This window comes from Vitis vinifera, chromosome 4, assembly GCF_030704535.1.
Source record: "Vitis vinifera cultivar Pinot Noir 40024 chromosome 4, ASM3070453v1".
Classification (NCBI taxonomy): Eukaryota; Viridiplantae; Streptophyta; class Magnoliopsida; order Vitales; family Vitaceae; genus Vitis; species Vitis vinifera.
Window position 1 is genome coordinate 20324456 of NC_081808.1, and position 20136 is coordinate 20344591.

Consider the following 20136-nt stretch of genomic DNA (forward strand, 5'->3'; position numbering starts at 1 on the left):
ATGGAAACAGTGACATTTACGAACTCAGTCGTCTCTCTGGACATGCGATCAGCAACAATCTGTTGGTACCTGCTGAACACTTCCTCTATTATTCCATCATCTAAGTGGCTTACAAGCAATGGCTCCACTGCTCTGATCAGCTTGGCCACATTGTACCCACTTTATGAGCATCTGATGGGCAAAACTCACCGTGAGTTCACTTGAGAAACCTCCAGCCTATTTATGGTAAAGGATCCTTCCTTTCCAACTTCACATTTTACTTCAGTTGGGGATGGTGTATAATGAGGAAGATTGAAGGAATCCATTTTCTCCACGTTTTTTCAAAAAGCACTTTTCAAAATTTTCTTTTATTATTATTATATACATGTTTATTTATTCTTTAATCATGAAAATTATTGTTTTATTATATTTTTTCCTTGTTTAATTAATTTTAAAAATTTTTAATCATGATAAAAAATATCGTTATTTTTTTCTAATACACTATAATAATATAATAATATTTATAATGCCCTTTTTAATCATTTATTAAAATTAAAAACTTTTTTATTATTATGTTACAAGCTATCAAAATACATTATTAAAATCATTGTTTTATAATGTTTCTATTTAAAGCATTTTTCGTGAAAATATTTTTTTTAAATATGTTATTTAAAAAATCATTTATCACGTAATTTTTTGAATAAGTAATTTAAATAAATTTTTAATTTTGTGGAAATACTTTTCAAAATAATTTGGAGAGTGTTTGACAATTATTTTAAGAAATATTTTTGATATTTTTAATATTTGAATGATGAAAAATTTTAAATATTAAAAAATTAAAAGTAGTTTTTAAAAACACTATCAAACAACTCTTGAGTTTTTTTATCAAAAACACTTTTTATATTATAAGTGTTTTCTAAACGTAATAATATCAAATGGAATCTTATATTTTTATAGAACGGTTCTGACATACTGGTGATGGATAAATGCTCAAGAGGCTGGGGGCCTCTGAGTCGGTTCTTTATGGAATTTTTTAATAATTATTTATTTGTCATTGTATGAGTGATTTACAAAACTACCCAAATCTTGAGTCGTTAATTACACCTCGCCTCTTAGGTAATGACTAGCTTACATCTACTTCGTCTGTTGCTTTCCATAAAGTGGCCTGTGGAATGTGATTAGTTGACTTAAATATGAATCGTACCAGATACCAAATCAAAAATTAAACCATTTATTGAGCCAATTAGCTCTAATGTTCTCTACAGTGGTAATAACATCAACCACTAGTAAACAACCATTACAATACAACCACACCTAATACACAAAGCCATCTGTTTCCATTAGCAACTTCCAAACGGGTCTTCAACCATTGCTGTAGCTTCCATTGCCTTTGGAAGTCGAAACAAGAAGCTAAATGTAAAAGAGGGTTGAATCCAACAAAATCTCAGGATTAAATTAATACGAATATTAGTGGTAGATAAATGTAGACAATGGAAGAGGGACAAGCCTTAGAAAATGTGGACAAGGGGTGAAGAATCCTAAGATCCATGACAGAAGCCGATCTTTCTCCATAAATTGTCGCCAAATGCCACTGTAGTCTTATGATTGAGTTTGAAAGGGAGAGTCCATGGCTCAGAGGACCGTCTTGAAGGTTGATATTTGGTGCCCAAAATGCCAGAAGAAGCTCCTCCAAGCAGTCTCCGGATTAGAAGGTGAGATCAAATCCCATCCTTCCCTTTCTTAACTTTTAAAATACTTGAATAAATGCTAATCAAGAAAACTTTTATTTATTTATTTTTTCCCATATGAGAAGGTTATAGAGATGCCTCAAATCCATTTCTTTTTTTGTGGGGGTGGGGGAGGGGAATTGCAGGTGTGAATACAATTGACATTGACGCAACCAAAGGTTTATTGACAGTAACCGGTGAGGCAGACCCTTATGAAGTTATAGTTCGTGCTAGGAAGGCTTGCAAACACGCTGAAGTGGTGACTATTGGGCCTCCACCTGCTCCCGAAAAGAAGCCCGAAAAAGAGAAGCCCGAAAAAGAGAAGCCCGATAAAAAGGTCCCCTCGTCTGACAACTGCCGTATGTGTCAGCGTTTTGCTGTCATCCATTTAGACCAGTGGGACGAGCCCAATGTTACATGCTCTATCCTGTAACTCCACCCCATGCCCATTCATGAGCATTTCATTTTGCAATTTGTAAATTTTGTGTGAAATTTAATGATTGAAGTATAACTCTGTGTTGTACAAAATATATTAGAAATTGGGTTACTACTTACTAGTCCAGCACATCCAAATTTCTGGCTGAATCCACATTAACGTTTTTTAATTGGGCTTAAAATCGATTCCATTTATTGTGTCTTTCCAATCCAGTAGGCCCATCCGGATTAATCAAACCCAAACCAAACCACAGTGTTGGGCCGTGGCAAGGGCTGAGTTGGCCGGCCCAAAATAGATAAAGTGACTCAAGAGTCAGAGATGATGATGCCAGCATGGCTCATGAGTCCTGGCAGTGGCCGCTGGAACCACCGCTTTCGAGTTTTGGACCTCCTACCAACTACCAAGTACCAACGACCCATAGGTAACCGGCCTCTGCGGATCTACCTTCCTTCCTCGACTTTTGTATATATTTTGAGGACTGAATCCGATCTCCACAACATACTAAGCTGCATCCTCTTTGTAACTACTTAGAAACCCTAACCAAATTTGAGAGTTTCAAATGGCAAATCCAGATGGCGCTCCCCGAGTTTTCTGCATTGGAACTGCCGACACGAAGCTGGAGGAGATCCGATTCTTGGCCGAGTCTGTTCGATCCAATTTGAACAATTTCTCCAACACTTCTTCTACTACCAAGGTCTTCCTCATTTCTTTATCTTCTTAGTTTTTAATTCAAGCTGATATCCAGAGATCCTCGGAAAATGATTTTTAAAAAGCATGAAAATCGGGTGGCCAGCGCCATTTGTTCGGGTTTATTATTTCCAGCGTTTTTTTAGTAACAGCGCGTGGCATACTTACCTTTCTGTTTTCTCTTTAGAAAAATTGTTCCAAATTTCTTGTATTTTTAGAATACTTATATCAAATTTAAGAAGCCAAAAGTAAAAAAATAAAAAATAAAAAACAAAAAGCGAACATATACTTCTGAAAAATACAAAAAAATAAAAAATGTCTAATTATTAAAAACATGGAGGTAAATCGGTGCAGGTTCTGTTCCTTGTGTTTGATGAACTTCTAGTTTTGAGAAGAAACTTCAGAAAAGATGGCAAAAATGGGAGTTGATTTGGGAAAGACATCCTTTTATTCCCCACTTGGTTAAAAGGTCAAAAGGGTCTCTATAAATGGGAAACGGTGTGTTCTTGTTAAGCTGTTGGGAAACGGGGTGTTCTTGCTAAGCTGTGGTGTCCTTTCCTATCCGCCTCTATGGCCGCACTGATTCTTTTGTCCATCAATTTTCACCTATTGTTTATAATCTCGCCATGGAAGAACGGTATGGGAAACCAACCACGCTGGGTTCCACTCAGGCTCCATGTCAGCAATAATAAAAAGTAATAATTTTTACCAACGTAAAATAAACACCAAAAGAGGATAAATGGGATATTTATCATTCTTTGCAAATTATAATAGAAATTAATTATGACGGGTATAAGAGACAAACAACCAATGATATGATAAAATTATAAATAGGAATTGCATATAAATAAAGAAAGAGAACAAGAAAGGGAGAAATGCAAACTCAAGATTTGTAATGGTGAGGCTCAATCCCGACCTACATCCACTCTCCTTGCTTTAATCCCAAGCTCTCCTCTAATTTCAATCCCAGGCTCTCCTTTAGCTTCAATCCTAATGCATTATATTAAGGCTTACAAATCAAGGCCTCAAGCTTTACACTTGATTAATCGGCTCCAATGAACACCTGTAATTTTCTTCAAAAAAAAGTTTCACTCTTAAACTCCTCAAGTGATACCTGCACTTGAATTCACCTCACAAGATTTACAAAAAAATGAATTTCTCATTACAAATTCCTAATTTACAAATTTTTGCTAAGGATACAAAGAAAACTAGAATTGATTAAGTATACTAAAATAAAATGTTAGTTAAGTTTAATGCACTCAAAATATTTTCCTAAGGTTCAAGAGATGATTGAATAGCAATTTGAAACTCTTCTCTTATTTATAAAAGAAGTATAGAGTCTGTATATAGAAGTTAAAAGGTCAAATTAGCCATTAGAAGGAAGTTTCTTAGAATTGAACATTTGTGTGGTCATCCACATACTAACCATTGGAGCCTTTAATGAGGTGTAGAGAGTCGATGAAGGTCAAAAAGCATATGTGAGTTTCTAGGTGGTCATCTATATTACCAAGCGGTTGTCTTAGTGGACTTCCACATGGCTTCTAGTAGCCAAAAATCACTTCTCGAGGTAAGTAGTTGTCCAGGTGGATGTCCATTTTGCTCCTACTAGTCATTTTGTCCCAAAACAAAGCACATGAATGACCTCCTGGACATCCATATGACAATTGGATGATCACTGGTCATCCACACGTGCTCTAGCACAATATTTTTTAAAGTTCATACATGTTTTGGGGTTAGACCTTTTTTACCTAAGTCATATGAATGTAGACCACTTTCTAACATAGTCTTAACTAATATTTTAAGAACATTTCAAGTCTAAAGAATTTTAGACATTTTTTACCTAACTCATGAATGTAAACCACTTTCTAACATAGTCTTAATTGATATTTTAAGAAACTTTCAAGTCTAAAGAATTTTGGTTAAGTCGATGATGTTTTTAAGAACCTTAAAAAATGTTCATGAAAAGTTTGAGGTCCAAGGTAGTCTCCTAGGCTTGGTAGGTCTTTTCATCCTCAAAAAGATTTCATCCAAATTATACAAGTATAAAACCTTATAAACCTATGGATGAATGTTTTGGTGCTTAAAAAAAATATGCAATCACCCATCATCTTACATCAAGTATCCTAATGATAAACTTGAGAAACCTTTTCTTCATTCTCCCTAAAGTTCTCTTTTGCTCCATTTATCTTCTTCTTGACGTTTCAAGGAGATCTCCTTGCCTATCAAACTTAAATATAACCATTGATCAAAACCTTGTTTTGTTATTATAAAAATATGAGATTAACCAAAAGTTGGTCTAACATTTTCTATATTTTCTTGGCAATGTGGTTTGAGTCTGTATATAAGATTTTTAGTTTTTGGATTCTCTATAGCTTGTGATTTTTAAAGGTATATGACATGTCTATGGAAATGACAGGTACAAGTGACAGTTGTTGATGTATCTACCCACCAAAACGAGATTGACAGTGTGGGGGATTTTATATTTGTACCCAGAAAGGATATCCTCTCTTGCTATTTTGGGTCTATGGAACAAACACCTGGCCCACTGCCAGAGGACAGAGGCAAAGCTGTTGGCATAATGAGTAAAGCACTTGAACATTACCTTAAGAAAGCTCAGGAGGATCATGTTCTTGCTGGAGCAATTGGTATTGGAGGAAGTGGAGGCACATCTATTATATCATCTGCTTTTAAATCTGTTCCCATTGGAATGCCTAAGATTATTGTATCAACTGTAGCTAGTGGTCAAACTGAACCTTATGTTGGCACCTCAGATTTAATATTATTTCCATCAGTAGTGGATGTATGTGGGATTAACAATGTAAGTAGGGTTGTTTTATCAAATGCTGGTGCTGCTTTTGCTGGAATGGTGATTGGAAGGCTCCAGGCATCCAGAGATTCTTTAAGTAGTAATGAAAAGTTTACTGTTGGCGTAACCATGTTTGGAGTCACAACTCCATGTGTAAATGCTGTCAAAGAAAGATTGGTTAAAGAAGGATATGAGACTCTGGTTTTCCATGCCACTGGAACAGGTGGAAGGGCTATGGAGGATCTTGTCAGAGGGGGATTTATACAGGTACACTTGCCAAGTTATCACTACTGTGCATTGAAAAAGTTTCTAGCATGATCATAATCCACATTTTGTTAAATGTAATTGACCTTTCAATCTTTGGCAGTTGACCAGAAAACATGACTTTGAAGAAGTATCAGGCCATTGCATTACACTTTTAATGCTTCTTCCTATACATGTTTCTAAACTGGACTATTAATTGAAAGATTATTGGACCAAATTTACTTTGATGTGTCTAATTTCAAGCTTAAAGTTGTTGAAGTAAAACTGAAGCCAATAAAAGGAGATGGTGTTATTTGATTGTTGAAATTTCAGGGCTCAAGGGGTTGGCTCAACCCTTGATTAGGCTTACTTGACCTGGAACCAAGAATGTGTCTTAGTACCATTGAATGGAACTTTGTTTGAGATAAGGAGGTAGTTGAAATGTCAATGATCTGAACATGAAATGCTTGTTATTTTCCATTTTTTTTGTGTGTACTTTATCAAATTAATATAAGCACTCAGAGTTAATCATTAATTATCTGGTTTATGTATATGATCATTTGTTCTTATGATAAACCTCAACTCGAAAAAGAGCGTTTATTTAGTAGTTTGTCTAGTATTTAATATTTTTACATTCTCGCTTCTTATCTATAAAATACTCCTCAAGATTTGGCTATAGATCATCGATTTAACTGCCTCTAACTTCTGGATGAACCTAACCTTGGTACTAACCGGTGTCAATTAAATCCATTTTTGTGTCCTTACATCATACATAACCTTTATCTTTTATTTTATTCAGGGTGTTTTGGACATCACAACAACAGAGGTTGCGGATTATGTAGTTGGAGGTGTCATGGCTTGTGACAGTTCCCGCTTTGATGCCATGATAGAGAAGAAGATCCCTTTAGTTGTGAGTGTGGGAGCATTGGATATGGTGAATTTTGGAGCCAAGACTACCATACCTTCTCATTTACTGAAAAGAAATATTCATGTACATAATGAGCAGGTATTGGGGTCTCTTCATGGTTTTTCTCATCTTTAACTCTGTTCCAGCTAGGTTAATTCATTAAACATATGCACCCTAATTTTAGCATGATATAATCCTTGTGTATATTTTATTATTGCCATGCCTCTGTTCTCAAGACTTTAAAATTGACAGTGTCATAGTCAGTCTTTTATGGAGATGATATGTTTACTTTCATTAATCATGCCATGTGACTGACCGAAGGGAGTGATAAAGCATGTGTTTCTTCTCTGGATAATGGAACAAAATACTTAATATACTAGATTTGACTCCGTATCTGTTTTCTAATATATCTGCGACTCAGATTACTTAGATTATGAGAGATGCCTTTTACATGGATTTCTCATTGCTTGTTGTTTGCAGGTATCTCTTGTTCGAACTACGGTAGATGAAAACAAGAAATTTGCTGGCTTTATAGCAAACAAACTGAACAAAGCATCATCAAAGGTTCGTGTTTGCCTTCCACAGAAAGGTATCTCTGCTTTGGATGCACCAGGGAAGCCCTTTTATGATCCTGAGGCTACCGTTACTCTAATAAAGGAACTACAGAAGCTTATTCAGACAAATGAAGATCGACAGGTACCATTATTGCATATCAGATGGTGTCTATGGCAATTTCCATCCTTCTCTGTCTGCCTGGGTTTGATGGAATGATTCCATTTATGGATCATCTTGATTTTTCTTCTAATTGGAAGTTGTGTGTATGATAGGTAGAGGTGTATCCTTACCATATTAATGACCCCGAGTTTGCGAACACATTGGTTGATTCATTTCTGGAGATCAGAAAAAGGCATTCCGAAGATGCTGATCCTCGTAAAATTGCTGCTTTTGTACCCAATCAAGACCTTCATGAAGATTCTATTTCTAAACCGAATTTGTTGGGCAATGAAACAATTTGTTACAGCCCAAGTGACTTTCCTGATGCAAGGCCAGGTTAGAGTTTGTACACTTTTTTTATATTCATAATTAGCAACTTCTTGAATTCATATTTATATCCATTCTTTAAATTTATCCATCAGTAACTTCAAGATTATTAAAGATGTATTTCAGATTACACTCGCATTGATGTCATTACCTTAGTTCATGTCTTAGATCTTATCACAAGTTTGCAAGAACAATACACAAACACACACACATTGATCACAGTTCTAAATAACATGACAACAACAACAACAGCAAATTCATGGATGAATCTATCTTTTTAACTTTTCTTAATCTATTGCTGTTATTATTTGATATTAGTTTGCAGATATACTTTATTACCTTCTAGGTTTGCAGATATACTTTTCTCATACATGAAATACATCTTCCTCTTGATCAAGAAGAAGGGAAAGAAATAGATCTCCTTCTTCCTTATCAGTTGAAATACTTAAGGGCTATGATGGATTTAAGAAATTTTCTCCTCATGCAACAGCTAAGGATTGAAATTTCTATGACCCATGAGCACTCTCTTAAGAGAGCAATAATTCTGTAGAGTGATTAGTATGGCAAAATGATTTCTCTTATTTATGTGATCATGCACATCTTTGAGGAGAAATAATTGTTTGGTTGTACATGAATTGAACTTTGGTATTGTGGCTGAGGAAATCTGAACCTGTGTCAACAGAGTCAATGGTGGTTTTAACTTTTAAGAGGCAGTGTGTACTTATGAGTAAAATGGGAAGCCACTGAAAAATAGTTTTTAACTATCCTCTAGATCCAAGGGAAAAGTGGAACTAATATCCTGGTGTACCAAGTTCTAATCCAGAGTCAATGCTACAGCTGTGGGGGAATCTGCCTGGTTTCTTAGATATGGAAATGTGGCTGAAGTTTCCTGTTATCTGAAAAAATGGGCCTGGGGATATATTTTTGTATTCCATGTTGGTCAGGTACCATTCATTTTTTTTCCCCTTCGGGGAAAAAAAAAAAAAAAAAGACAAAACTAAACAAAAGGACCTACTATCTCTTCTGGATGCTGGAATTGGGTATGACTGAAAGTTGTGCCTTTCCCATACTTGTGCACATGTTATGTTGTGTCATCGCAACATATTTACTTGAGGTGCTTTTGAAGTGTCCATGTAATGAAAATAGATATATAAAATCATGTTGTGATATGTTCATTTAATGTTTGTTTACCCACCACCAATGTTTTTTAATGTTCGGAGACCAGCTGCTTTGGCTGTTAAAAGTCTATTGAAGATTGCAACACAAGCTGAGTGCAGTCTGTGGAGAGCAAAACCATTCTGAGCTGCAAGATGGTTGCTAGTCTTGCCACAGACTGACCATTAGGGAAAATTGTTGGCTGAAGTTACATTGAACCATGTAATTTTGTTCACGATTATGCTTCATGAATGAGCTATTCTGGTGACATTGAATTCTTGTAACCATTAGAGTTAAATACCTCAAAATGGCATATTGTGCAGAAAATGAGGAGCTTTTTGTTATCCAACTTAGTTGTCAGCATTGTTCTCTCTATATATATATAAGCAAATAGAGGATCTAGCATTGTTCTATATCAATATAGACTATGACCTAATCAAAAGTAACTGAATTTATTTTTCTCAGAGACCTTGCAAAGAACTAGGTCAATAATACAGCGTCTGAAAGATCAAATAAGTAAAGGGAAACCCATAATAGGAGCTGGTGCAGGAACAGGCATATCTGCAAAGTTTGAGGAAGCTGGTGGTGTGGACTTGATAATTATTTACAACTCGGGCCGCTTTCGGATGGCAGGAAGGGGTTCCTTAGCAGGACTGTTACCTTTTGCTGATGCAAATGCAGTGGTAGTTGACATGGCCAGTGAAGTGTTGCCTGTAAGTATCAACTGCTTGTTTATTCTAGAACTTCTTTAAACAAAAGTCCTTGTCAAATTATCAATTACATCAGATGGAAATATGAATTTACATTTCCTTAACAGATCATCCAGAGTTTGAATTGTTGGGTTCGGCTACTCTCTATTATGCCTTTCCCTCAATTTTCTCAGGCCCTTACCTGCATCCCGTGTCTTGTATTGTTTAAATCTGTCTGGTAACGAAGAGGACATTATTGCATATCAACTGTGGATCATAAGAAGCCTTGATATTGAATGCTGCCAAGTAAAGAGTTGAGGTATGAGGATGTAAAAGAAAAGGGTTAAACCTGGAGTTGGTCAGCTTAAATGGGAGACAGATGCAGAAAAATTTTGCTAAATTTTGGCTGCCTGAAAATCATTTGATATGTTCATTATATTTTTCCTAGTCATAACCAGTATTTAAAGATTTGTCTGAATTCATACCAGATGATCCAAACAATTGGAAATTTTTGATAAAAATGTATTATTGTTTCATTGATATCAAATTTATTCATTTCCATTCCTTCTTATCTATTATATGAAAGAAATGTTATGGGTGCAAAGATGATGTTGGACTTACCTGCATGGTAATGGTTTTAAATCAACTTCAACCAATGCTTGTGATTTATAAATATGTGTAGGTGGTTAAAGAAGTACCAGTTCTTGCTGGAGTATGTGGAACTGATCCTTTCCGCCGAATGGATTCCTTTTTAAAGCAGTTGGAATTGATTGGATTTGTTGGTGTGCAAAACTTTCCAACTGTTGGACTTATTGATGGTAATTTTAGACAAAATCTGGAAGAGACGGGAATGGGATATGGGTAGGAGCCTAAAAGGTTAAGTTTACTCATTTTCTTGTTATAATTATTTATATATGCTTTCACCAACTGTCATTTATTACTTTTCTCATGGTCAGCTTGGAGGTGCAGATGATTGGAAAGGCACATAAAATGGGTCTCTTGACAACTCCATATGCTTTCAACCGAGATGAAGCTGTGGGAATGGCAAAAGCTGGTGCCGACATTATTGTGGCCCATATGGGACTCACAACATCTGGATCTATTGGTGCAAAAACATCTGTTTCAATTGAGGATAGTGTTGTTCGTGTGCAAGCTATTGCAGATGCTGCACATAGTATTAATCCTGAGGTTATTGTGCTCTGCCATGGAGGTAATCTGAAAGACCTGTTCTTTGTTAGAAAGTCTATTTATCCAGTTTTTCTGAATATAGTAGTGATTTGCTGTATGAAATGTTTAAAATGGATATTTTCTGATGAATCAGGTGAACAATGGTATGAATAATCCTATAGTTTGAATCATAGGAAGGTGATATTGCACCATTTACTGAGGTTTGGGTCCCCATGGAGAGTCCTAAGGGCTTGACCATGGAAGGTTCCTCAATTATTAAAAAAAAAAAAGAAAAACACACACACACACATCAGCTGCAGACAACAGACACTTTAAAAGCTCATTTTCTTTTGTGCAGGAGTGTAATTCCATCCACCAACAAGAAAACATGACCCATTGCAGGTTCTATTCCTGTGGTCTTGTAATGGGCATGACCCTCGGAAATTTGGTATAAGTAGATGCACATAGACTCAATTGACCAATAAGAAATCCCTGAGTGTTGTGGAGTTTGTGCTGCTACTTCTAATTGATGGTCTGGGTTTTGACCAGTTAGCTATTACTATCCAATAAACTTAAAGTTCTAAATTGAAAAAGGTTTTTGACACGCATATTAATGGTGATATCATGAGTGGTTTTCATTTTTTTCAATCTTTAAATTAATTTCAGTACTATTTTAGTCCTGTTTCAAGTGTATTTGTCTCAGTATTATTCTATTCCTGTTGAAGTGTATTCGTCTTAGGCAGATTAAGTAGGTCAAATTTGGGGTCTGGTTTATTTCTTATGGATTTTCAGACTGTTCTAACAATATTGGTTGTTTCGGTCGAGGGTTTTCTGGTTATCTATTATGCTTAAGGTTAATCCCCTAGATGACCTGACAGCTGACCCATTGCCAGCTCTGTGCTGGGAATACATCAATATGTTATTTGTATAGTGCTAGATATTGGAACTAACAGGGAAAAGGGAACCTCCTTGGTAATCAGTATTGGAGGCTGGAGGCATGCCCCAGAGGAGCAAGGGGCCCCCCTGAAATTTTTGCACAAAGGGAGATTTGATCCTTTTCACGAGGATGACATGAATTCCATAAGTTATAACTAGGCTACACAACAATTTGTTCCTTTTCTGAACCTCCTGGAATCAATACCTAGATTTTGCACCTCCTCACCTCAACTAATATCCTGGCTTTATTAATTCTTTTTCAGAAATGTTGGGTACTGGCTCTTGGATATATCAAACCTTCCAATGCTACGTTTCTAGCCAAAACCCTGGTCTTCAATCTCCAGGGATGCACAGGCTATCCAATTAAAAAAAAAAAATTGGGATAGAGAATCAAACTATTCTTACCCAGCAACATTCAAAAAGATTTTGAAGATTGCTCCTAATTACCTGTATATCATATCTAACCATATTAGTTTGAAACTTTCATAACCGTAGATTATAATACCTCATAAGTCATTTGTTTGGTGTAACTTGCAGGTCCTATTTCTGGTCCCCAAGAGGCAGAATTCGTATTAAAGAGGACCAAGGGAGTTCATGGATTCTATGGCGCATCAAGCATGGAGAGGTTACCAGTTGAACGAGCTATAACAAGCACAGTCCAACAATACAAATCAATTCGCATAAAGTGAAAGTGCTTTTTGCCTCATCATCATCCCAGATTCAATACCTTTCTTATCCTTGAATGCTTTCTATCCCATATACGCAGATAAGAACAGGGGAAGGGATCAGATTTGTCCAACTAGTAGCTAGTCTAGTGTGACAACTTTCGAAATGGAACGTCTGATGTTGGTAAGGAATAAGTTTCATGGCGCAAATAAATATCGGAAAAAAATGTTGCCATTTTTCTTACAGAAAATAAAGCAAATTTATTCATGAAATGGTTCTTTCAAGGAAATTGGCCTGGGCCTGGAATTCTAGTCCTCTTCATTTCATGTTATGTAGTTTCTTTGCAATATAGCTTAACACGTCATGACCATAGTCAGACCAGGGACTCCTGGCATCATGAAAACACTTCTACCTGGTTTTTTTCTTCAAAACAAACACAACCTGAAAATTGGTTTCAGGGGAAAACTGTTCCTCATCGCAACTCCCTGCTTATCATAGAAAGATAACAAATCACAGAACTCCGAATCTAATGAATCATGTGCGTATCTCTCATAAGCCCTTAATGAGTTTCAAGCATATGCTTCGAAGCCAGTCGGTTTATATGATATCCCTCTTCTTTAGGGTCCTTAAGGTTATGGGGCAGCCACTTCTCAGTCTAGGAATGTGTGCCTTCTTTTCTAGGCAAGGATCTCGATCATCGACTCTCCACCTACACAGCAGAAGGGAAATGTTATTGCCAAGAGGACGAAAGGAAGAACAAGGTAATGAGTCATGATATAAAATTGCCTCACTTGAATCCACTGGTCAGCCGGCTTAAGAACACCAACATTGTCATTTTGGCCATATTAATTCCTAGGCAGGTTCTTGGTCCTGATCCAAAAGGCATGAAGCTGTATGGCTTTGGCACTTCCTGCAGACATGATGATATGTATACCTTATTAGATGTTCATAGCTTAATGTGAATCCTAAAACAGCAAATTAATAGCAGACTGGATGTTACTACATCAAATCTCGAAGGATTGAATTGTATAGGGTCCTTGTACAGACTATGGTCGAAGTGTATGTAAGTCGCATCAATGTTGAGGTGCCATCCTTTCTTTATTTCAAAACCTGCCATCGGGTAATATCAATCTAGTTGAAGCCATTTACATTAGAAGAACAATTATTATTAGAAAATAAAAAAATACTGCTTTGGTAGTTTTATCTGGTTAGAGAAGCTTTAGTAAGAAAGGTGCATTTTCAATATAAATCAAGTTGGTGTCTTTCATATTAAGACCATAAAATCTTATCTCAAATGGTCTTATATGTAATGATCTGCTTCTAATTATGTAGATATTATTCATTTTGGGTTCGATGAATCCTCACACCTTAAAAACATATTTACAAAGTTAAGAGGAATTCATAGATGTATAGCATCAGAAACTTTTTCTCTTATCCAACGTGAAATATCATGGTAAAGCTTTAACTAGAAGAACTAAAAGAAAAACTTGCCTTCAATTCTGCAGTCATTAAGTGCAACACGAGGAAACCACAATAAAACATTTGACATTCTCAATGTTTCCTTCACAACCTGACAAATTAATTAGTAAAAACATCGACATCATTCTATATAAATACAACAAAGAGGTTAGAAAATCAAGAACATTATCAGTATTCAGTATAATTGTTTGCTTGACGAATATCCCACAACACCCCACATACATAAACAAGGTTACCAGCTGGTTTAGTTTTTCTGACCTGTAAGCCATAGCACATGCTGTTTAGATCTTCAAGGGTAAGTAAGGCTCCTTCTGCTTTGTTTCTGATTATTGACAGTTGCTCTTCCTGTTAGTTCATAAATGTTAGCCGACTTTTAGTAAGTACTGAATATTGATATCAAGTAACTGAAAGGCACTATAATTTTTTTTTCATGTGTAATTGTTTGAAGGATGTTAGATTGTGAAGTTTGAATCAGTTTTATTGTGTTTTATTCAAAACATCGGTCGAACTTTTTGTTGAGCTAGTGGGGATTTAACTGCCTGATCAGGTTATAGAGGTTAAAGGGAATAGTGTTCCTAAAGATTTTTTTTTTTTTTTTTAATTTTATGTAATGAATGGCCAACTTACCCTCATTATATATTTAACCATGTTATATTTTGAGTGGCCACAATTGAAAGGAGTTTTTTGAGGGTTTTATTATTGTACTCTTTTTTTTCTATTACTGGATTCTTGAGTGTTTGTGTGTGGAAGTTGTTAAAGTGGAAGCCAGTGGAAATTATTCTTTTCCAAGGTTGCTTCCAGATGGGGATCAAGTTGTAGGATAGTGTGCATATATTATCCAGATTCTCACCCTTAGCCTATCCTGGACTTCTTCGTTTTCATCCAAGAACTTGACACTCCACATCATTGCAGCCGCAGTGGTGGTTTGTCCTGCAATTATCAGTGTTAATAGGTTATCCATAATCTCTGAGTCTTCAAGCTTTTCACTGGGCGGGTATGAATCCCGTTGTAACATGGACTGCAAGAAGTCATCAGAGTACTCCTTTCCACTTCGCCTGCTGCTAATCATCTCTCCAAAGGTTTCCATTAGACGTTTTCTTGCCTGCTTTAACTATTTTCGTTAATATTGTGGAGTTGAAGGCAAAATTAAGCTTTGATTGGATACTATAAATTGCATGCTCTTCCCCAAGTAATACTCAGCCTAGTTTACAAATTACTGGGCCCCTTTTCTTAAGGGCTGGTCTCATCACAAAACCCAGGCTATTGCAAACAAAATCCCCTCCCTCTCCTCACTAACAAGAGAATTAGAAAGGAAAATGACAATTTTACCTTGATACCTTTGTAGTATCTGGTGCCAGGGATCATGAGAGGAAATGACAACATAGCATTGGAAACATACGTACAGTCTCTCTCAATCTCTTGTAGCAAGGGAGCCTCGGTGACACTTATTAGCCTGTTGCATATTGCATCAAATGCTATCTGGGTATTACCAAACATTTCCAGAGAACTAGGTTAGTACGTAAGTGGACTAATTAACAATATTAACTATCATTTTGTCTAGTTTGATACTTGTTTTTGGCTTTTCTGTGTTAAAAATGGATGTGATAGTTCCAAAGAAGCATAATTAAATACTGAGGCAATAGTATGTAACTGGTGAACTTACCATTTACGGATAAGCAGAGATAACCACAACAAAAAGGCCGAAAACAACAAGTCAAGTGATGAACTAGGATGTTAATACCTTCATACAGAAGTCGAACACTACAAAGCTTTTCCCCCCTTCTTCTAATTTGTTGAGTCTTTGGTACAGCATGTTGTCGAATTCCATGACAAACTTGGACAAAGAATTCATGGAGAAAGGATCTGATAGAAGACGCCTAATCCTTTTGTGACTCTCTTGAGGAACACATAGCAAGCTCTTCTTGCCTACAACATCTGCCATTGATTTCACATAACCCTTATTGAAAAGCACCAAATCATTAGCGAAAATCGTTTTTGCTCCATCAGTAGTTGGGACAAACACATGGACCTTGCCAAATATCCTTGTCTTGAACCATTTCCCATGCCTACCTTCATCATAATCATCAAATTAGGAACATGTTTTCTTAACCAGCAACTGCAACTATGTGTTCCAAATTAAGAGTATGCATGCCCACAAACTAGGTAAAATTATCAGTGCATGGAGTTACTTGTGCAGATTTCTAGAGAGTAAAAGACACTAGGTAAGATTAATGTTGCTGCCAAGAAAAAATAAAAAAAAAATAAAAAACAAAAATCCAAAACCCTATTGGAGAAAGAATAGAATCATGATGGATAAGAAACGAAGAATTAGACTAAATATGATTGTTGTTTTCCACAGCTTCTCAAGTGCTGCTGCTTTACAGCTCTTGGCTTCATCATGGGAGGAGAAGCCAAACAGCTTTAGCAGAGAACATTGGCAGGCAATGTATATTTGGAATTAATATTGACAACAGTAGAAGAGGATCACTAACCACAGTCGTCTTAGCCTCACAAAATCATAGCATCCTTTTGTACTACCAGTGGCTGATAGAAAAGAGAAGGTTTCACCCAGAAGCGGCAACCCCAGACGACCAGGAATAACACTTTTCTCACTTGTTAATCTTCTCAATGCTTTTTGGACAATAAGCATTACTCCTAAGGAGAACACTGCAACCATCATAATTTCGATATGGTTCTGTACAAGGAAGACAAGCTTGTTCCTAGGTAGATTAATCATCTTTAGCTTTCCTTGAGGCAGTCAACAGATTAAGAAAAAGGAAGATTGAAGATGTAATGAATCACAGTTCAAACATCACACTGTATATATAGATAAATGGAAGTCGAAGCTTAAGGAGAGACACTTCAGATCATCTATTGTATCAAAATGTGGAGCATCCTAGGAAGAGGTGAAGAAACAAAAATGTTCAAAGTGGTGAAGAAAAACAAGCTCTTCCTGATGAAATAAACTCATTCCTTGTCCTAAAATGGGCAAATTGACTCTGAGTTAAGCATTAAGCTCCTCTTTAAGGTTGATATAGTAATGATGTGAACCATTGAAAAACTCTATCTCTGAGTGATATTGCACATGCTGCTCCGTAAATGGTAACTGTTGGGACTGATCAGTCACATGTAAAGTGTCAAATCATGTTCAACCACTGAAAAAGGAAATGAATGATTGATGATTGAAGTGTAAATGGGCAGGAAATGAGGTTTTGCTGGAATGGTCTTTCTGGCTTCACGTGCCCATGGAGATGGAAGGACCCACTTGGACATTGGTCATTTGAACTAAGTGGTCCGTCTCATTCTGATTTCTGAAAAAGATTTGAGTCATTTGGGGTACAGTTTGAAACAGCACAATATTAGTGCTTGGGCAAGATTGATAGTTTTCATTCAACAATGGTTAAGAACAGCTTGGACTGGTGCCATCCATACCGTTGTGGCACATATCATCCTCAAAATGCCAGTAGAACTGGATGGGCAGGAGGCCCATATGCTTTGAACTAAAGCTGAATCTTTACTTGCAAACAAAATCAGACAAGTGGATCAAAGTATGCGATTTGCTAGTAAATGCATATCAAGTTATGGCCCGCTGCATTTGGTCTTTTGGAAGCATTCATCCAATTCAGATCAAATATTTTGATCAATTTGAAAGCCTATATGGCAAAACTTTAGCTGTTATAGAAAGGCAGAAAAACATGAAACAGATGCAGGGTTTGGAACGTGATCTATTTCATATCCACAGAGTTTGAGTGAGCCGAAGAGATCTCTCAAAGAATACCTGGTTCTAATTGCACCATCGGTCCCTCCAACCACGTTGCAGGTAACATTATGAAACGAGGGTCTGTGTTCAGCATCCTAGTAAAATCAAACTCTATTAGGAGAATTATGACTAAGTTTCTTATTTATTATGAGAGGGCTGATGGGTATCAAAGTACGGGAATTCATGGAACAACCCAGAACAGTGAAACATATTGTTTTGAAGGTTATTTGGTTTTCTGACTCAAAAGTGATGTTCAAAATATTCTTGCCAGGAAGCAAAAGTAAAGAGGGTTTTAATTTTTTGGCTCTCCTTCCAAAAATCGATTCAAAGAGTGGGAACCTGGTTTCCAGCCCATGCCCCTTTGTGGGAAAAAAAAAATTCATAAACCAATCTGATCGATGGTTCACTTTATAGGGAAAACATTGTTGATTTTTTTTTTTTTTCTCACTTCATAAACACGTGATCTATTAAGATATGGCACAACAATTGACTACACCCTTGGTGTGTAGGGATTCAATGAGGTACCATAGTACAACGACCACCATTGAGTTGTTGATAATACAATTCGACTAATTTAAACTATCGTTAATAATACAAATTTATCTCTCATATTTCATTTTGTGTTGCAAATCATTACTATGATGTAAATTTCTATTTGATTGCTAAAGTTACTTAGCTATTTTAGGACACATTTATTATATTGCTATAAATGTTTTGTGCATTATTATAAATGATCATCATATACCTCCAATAGATGAACCATCTAAGTCATTAAGGTCACCTTAGAGACCACCTGCATCAACTACTACCACTAAGCTACATCCTACTCAAGGTTAAGAAAGAAGTAGTGGGAGACTTAGTCGATGGCCTCGATTACCTATGCAACAAACTAAGAACACTTTTGCTTCAACCACTCATCCACTTAACTCATTCACATTAAATTACTCCACCACCACCCTATTCACCCTCACTAGAGTCATCTATTTCTAGCCCTTGTACCACCGCCTCAAGCATCTACGTCATTATCTCTACCATTGCCTAAGTCATCTATACCAACCCTTCCACCCCCACTAGATACATTCACACTCACCCTCTAAACCACAAGAGTCATCCATATGGACCATATCTACCACCACTTGATGCAACTCTATCATCATCCTCATCCCTACTTGAGTTATCTACGCTTTCCCTTCTACTCTCACTTGATACATCCATACTCATCCCTCCAACCCCAACAAAATCATCCATTTTAGTTCTTCTGTTACCACTTGAGACATCTAGTGTTGGGATATCCATGAATCATAGGTGCATGCTCTCTATACATCTAGGGACACTAGATTTACACAAGGGAAGCGATAAAAGGGATAAAACATAGATTAGGGGCTTTAAAAATTCTACTTTTGATCGAGATGTTCCTAATTAATTCAAATTAAAGAAGAAGATAATGTAGATCTCAAAAACCTCATGATCTTCCACCTAAACTCTCTCTTAGATTTTGGCACTTGAGAATGATGGAATTCTCACTTGGCCTAAATGATACATTTATCTCTTTTGGGAAGGCAAAATGAATCTAGCTAATTATGTTTTAAGTAACTTAAGCCCATCTTAGGCTTGGATACTTAATCAAACTTAGTGATTTCTTATTAATTAATTAGTTTTATTAGGCCTAAATTAATTAATTAGTCCAATCTAAAAAGATCATCCATAAGCTCTTATGTAATCTTGTGTTTTTCCCTAAACACCCTTATGCACACATATGAACAAAGAAACCAAATATCCTTAAAAACTATGGCATCAAAAAATGTGAGCTCAAACAAGAACCATTGGGACTCATAGAAAAATATATGTTTTCTCATAATCCAATTCTAAAGTTGATTCAACATCCTATTATGGAAAGTCAACTACCCTCCAAGATTTTAGATGATATTAAATTAAGATGTAAAACTCCAGTCTATGACTTACTATCAACTAAATGTAAATTTTCTATGAACTAGTGTTTGTAATCTAATTAGGTAAATGTTATTAACCTCTCAATATTAATTTTACAATCCTTGAATCTCATATCCTCTTATTATATAATTAATTGGCATTCTCTAGCTTTTTAAAGCATATGTTAAATTCCACTTAAGAAATTACTATAACCACAAATTTCATAATCACATGTCCTTAGGATCACCTAAGAGGACATATTATTTCAATTCATAAGATATTATAGTGTCTATCTTGAAATATTTATTGTCATTTACTTTAATCAATAGCGACCTAATTTGTATATGAGTGCCTTAGGATTTCACATATAGTTCAAAGTCATTAAAAACCTCAATATTAGTTTAATATTCTTTCAAGGTTAAAAACTTATACAATATAGTAGTTTAGTAAATCATAACTACCTGGTAGTTAATATCATGATTTACCGTAGATGTTGTCTAATGTGTAATCTTACATACTAGTGCACTCA

General features: G+C 36.0%; 3 protein-coding genes across 5 annotated transcripts; 2 read left to right on the forward strand and 1 right to left on the reverse strand.

The window, feature by feature from the left end:
* Positions 1–1535: 1535 nt before the first annotated feature.
* On the forward strand, positions 1536–2139 carry LOC104879155 (heavy metal-associated isoprenylated plant protein 43-like). Its single transcript, XM_010650986.3, has 2 exons — positions 1536–1691; positions 1853–2139. The coding sequence occupies exons 1-2, from the start codon at positions 1607–1609 to the stop codon at positions 2137–2139; spliced, it is 372 nt and encodes a 123-aa protein (XP_010649288.1). The 5' UTR covers positions 1536–1606.
* A 329-nt stretch (positions 2140–2468) lies between these two features.
* Positions 2469–12711, forward strand: LOC100259176 (toMV susceptible protein tm-1(GCR26)). The gene is made up of 9 exons (XM_059736427.1): positions 2469–2836; positions 5246–5902; positions 6678–6884; positions 7266–7481; positions 7613–7835; positions 9447–9694; positions 10353–10531; positions 10627–10880; positions 12311–12711. Exons 1-9 carry the CDS (start codon positions 2702–2704, stop codon positions 12460–12462), a joined length of 2271 nt encoding a protein of 756 aa, XP_059592410.1. The 5' UTR covers positions 2469–2701; the 3' UTR covers positions 12463–12711.
* LOC100259055 (abscisic acid 8'-hydroxylase 3) lies at positions 12588–17326 on the reverse strand. Of its 3 annotated transcripts, none has more exons than XM_010650812.2 (9): positions 16411–17326; positions 15660–15984; positions 15248–15397; positions 14769–15020; positions 14177–14263; positions 13931–14000; positions 13440–13549; positions 13231–13349; positions 12588–13148 (listed from the first exon to the last, which is right to left on the reverse strand). In XM_010650812.2, the coding sequence occupies exons 1-9, from the start codon at positions 16653–16655 to the stop codon at positions 13037–13039; spliced, it is 1470 nt and encodes a 489-aa protein (XP_010649114.1). In that variant the 5' UTR covers positions 16656–17326; the 3' UTR covers positions 12588–13036. The 3 variants fall into 3 exon arrangements, with proteins under 3 accessions (XP_010649114.1, XP_002269279.3, XP_010649113.1); XM_002269243.4 differs by having other exon boundaries at positions 13443–13549; positions 13931–14009; XM_010650811.2 differs by having other exon boundaries at positions 13931–14009.
* Positions 17327–20136: the final 2810 nt, after the last annotated feature.

Coding starts and splice junctions, on each gene's coding strand:
- LOC100259055 (XM_010650811.2), bottom strand. CDS start 16,655: ATGATTAATCTACCTAGGAACAAGCTTGTCTTCCTTGTACAGAACCAT. Junction 15,021..15,247: donor GATACTACAAAGGTATCAAG/GTAAAATTGTCA, acceptor TAGTTAAAGCAG/GCAAGAAAACGTCTAATGGA. Junction 13,350..13,439: donor ATCCTTCGAGATTTGATGTA/GTAACATCCAGT, acceptor TCATGTCTGCAG/GAAGTGCCAAAGCCATACAG.
- LOC104879155 (XM_010650986.3), top strand. CDS start 1,607: ATGGCTCAGAGGACCGTCTTGAAGGTTGATATTTGGTGCCCAAAATGC. Junction 1,692..1,852: donor AGCAGTCTCCGGATTAGAAG/GTGAGATCAAAT, acceptor GGGGAATTGCAG/GTGTGAATACAATTGACATT.
- LOC100259176 (XM_059736427.1), top strand. CDS start 2,702: ATGGCAAATCCAGATGGCGCTCCCCGAGTTTTCTGCATTGGAACTGCC. Junction 2,837..5,245: donor ACACTTCTTCTACTACCAAG/GTCTTCCTCATT, acceptor TGGAAATGACAG/GTACAAGTGACAGTTGTTGA. Junction 6,885..7,265: donor TTCATGTACATAATGAGCAG/GTATTGGGGTCT, acceptor TGTTGTTTGCAG/GTATCTCTTGTTCGAACTAC.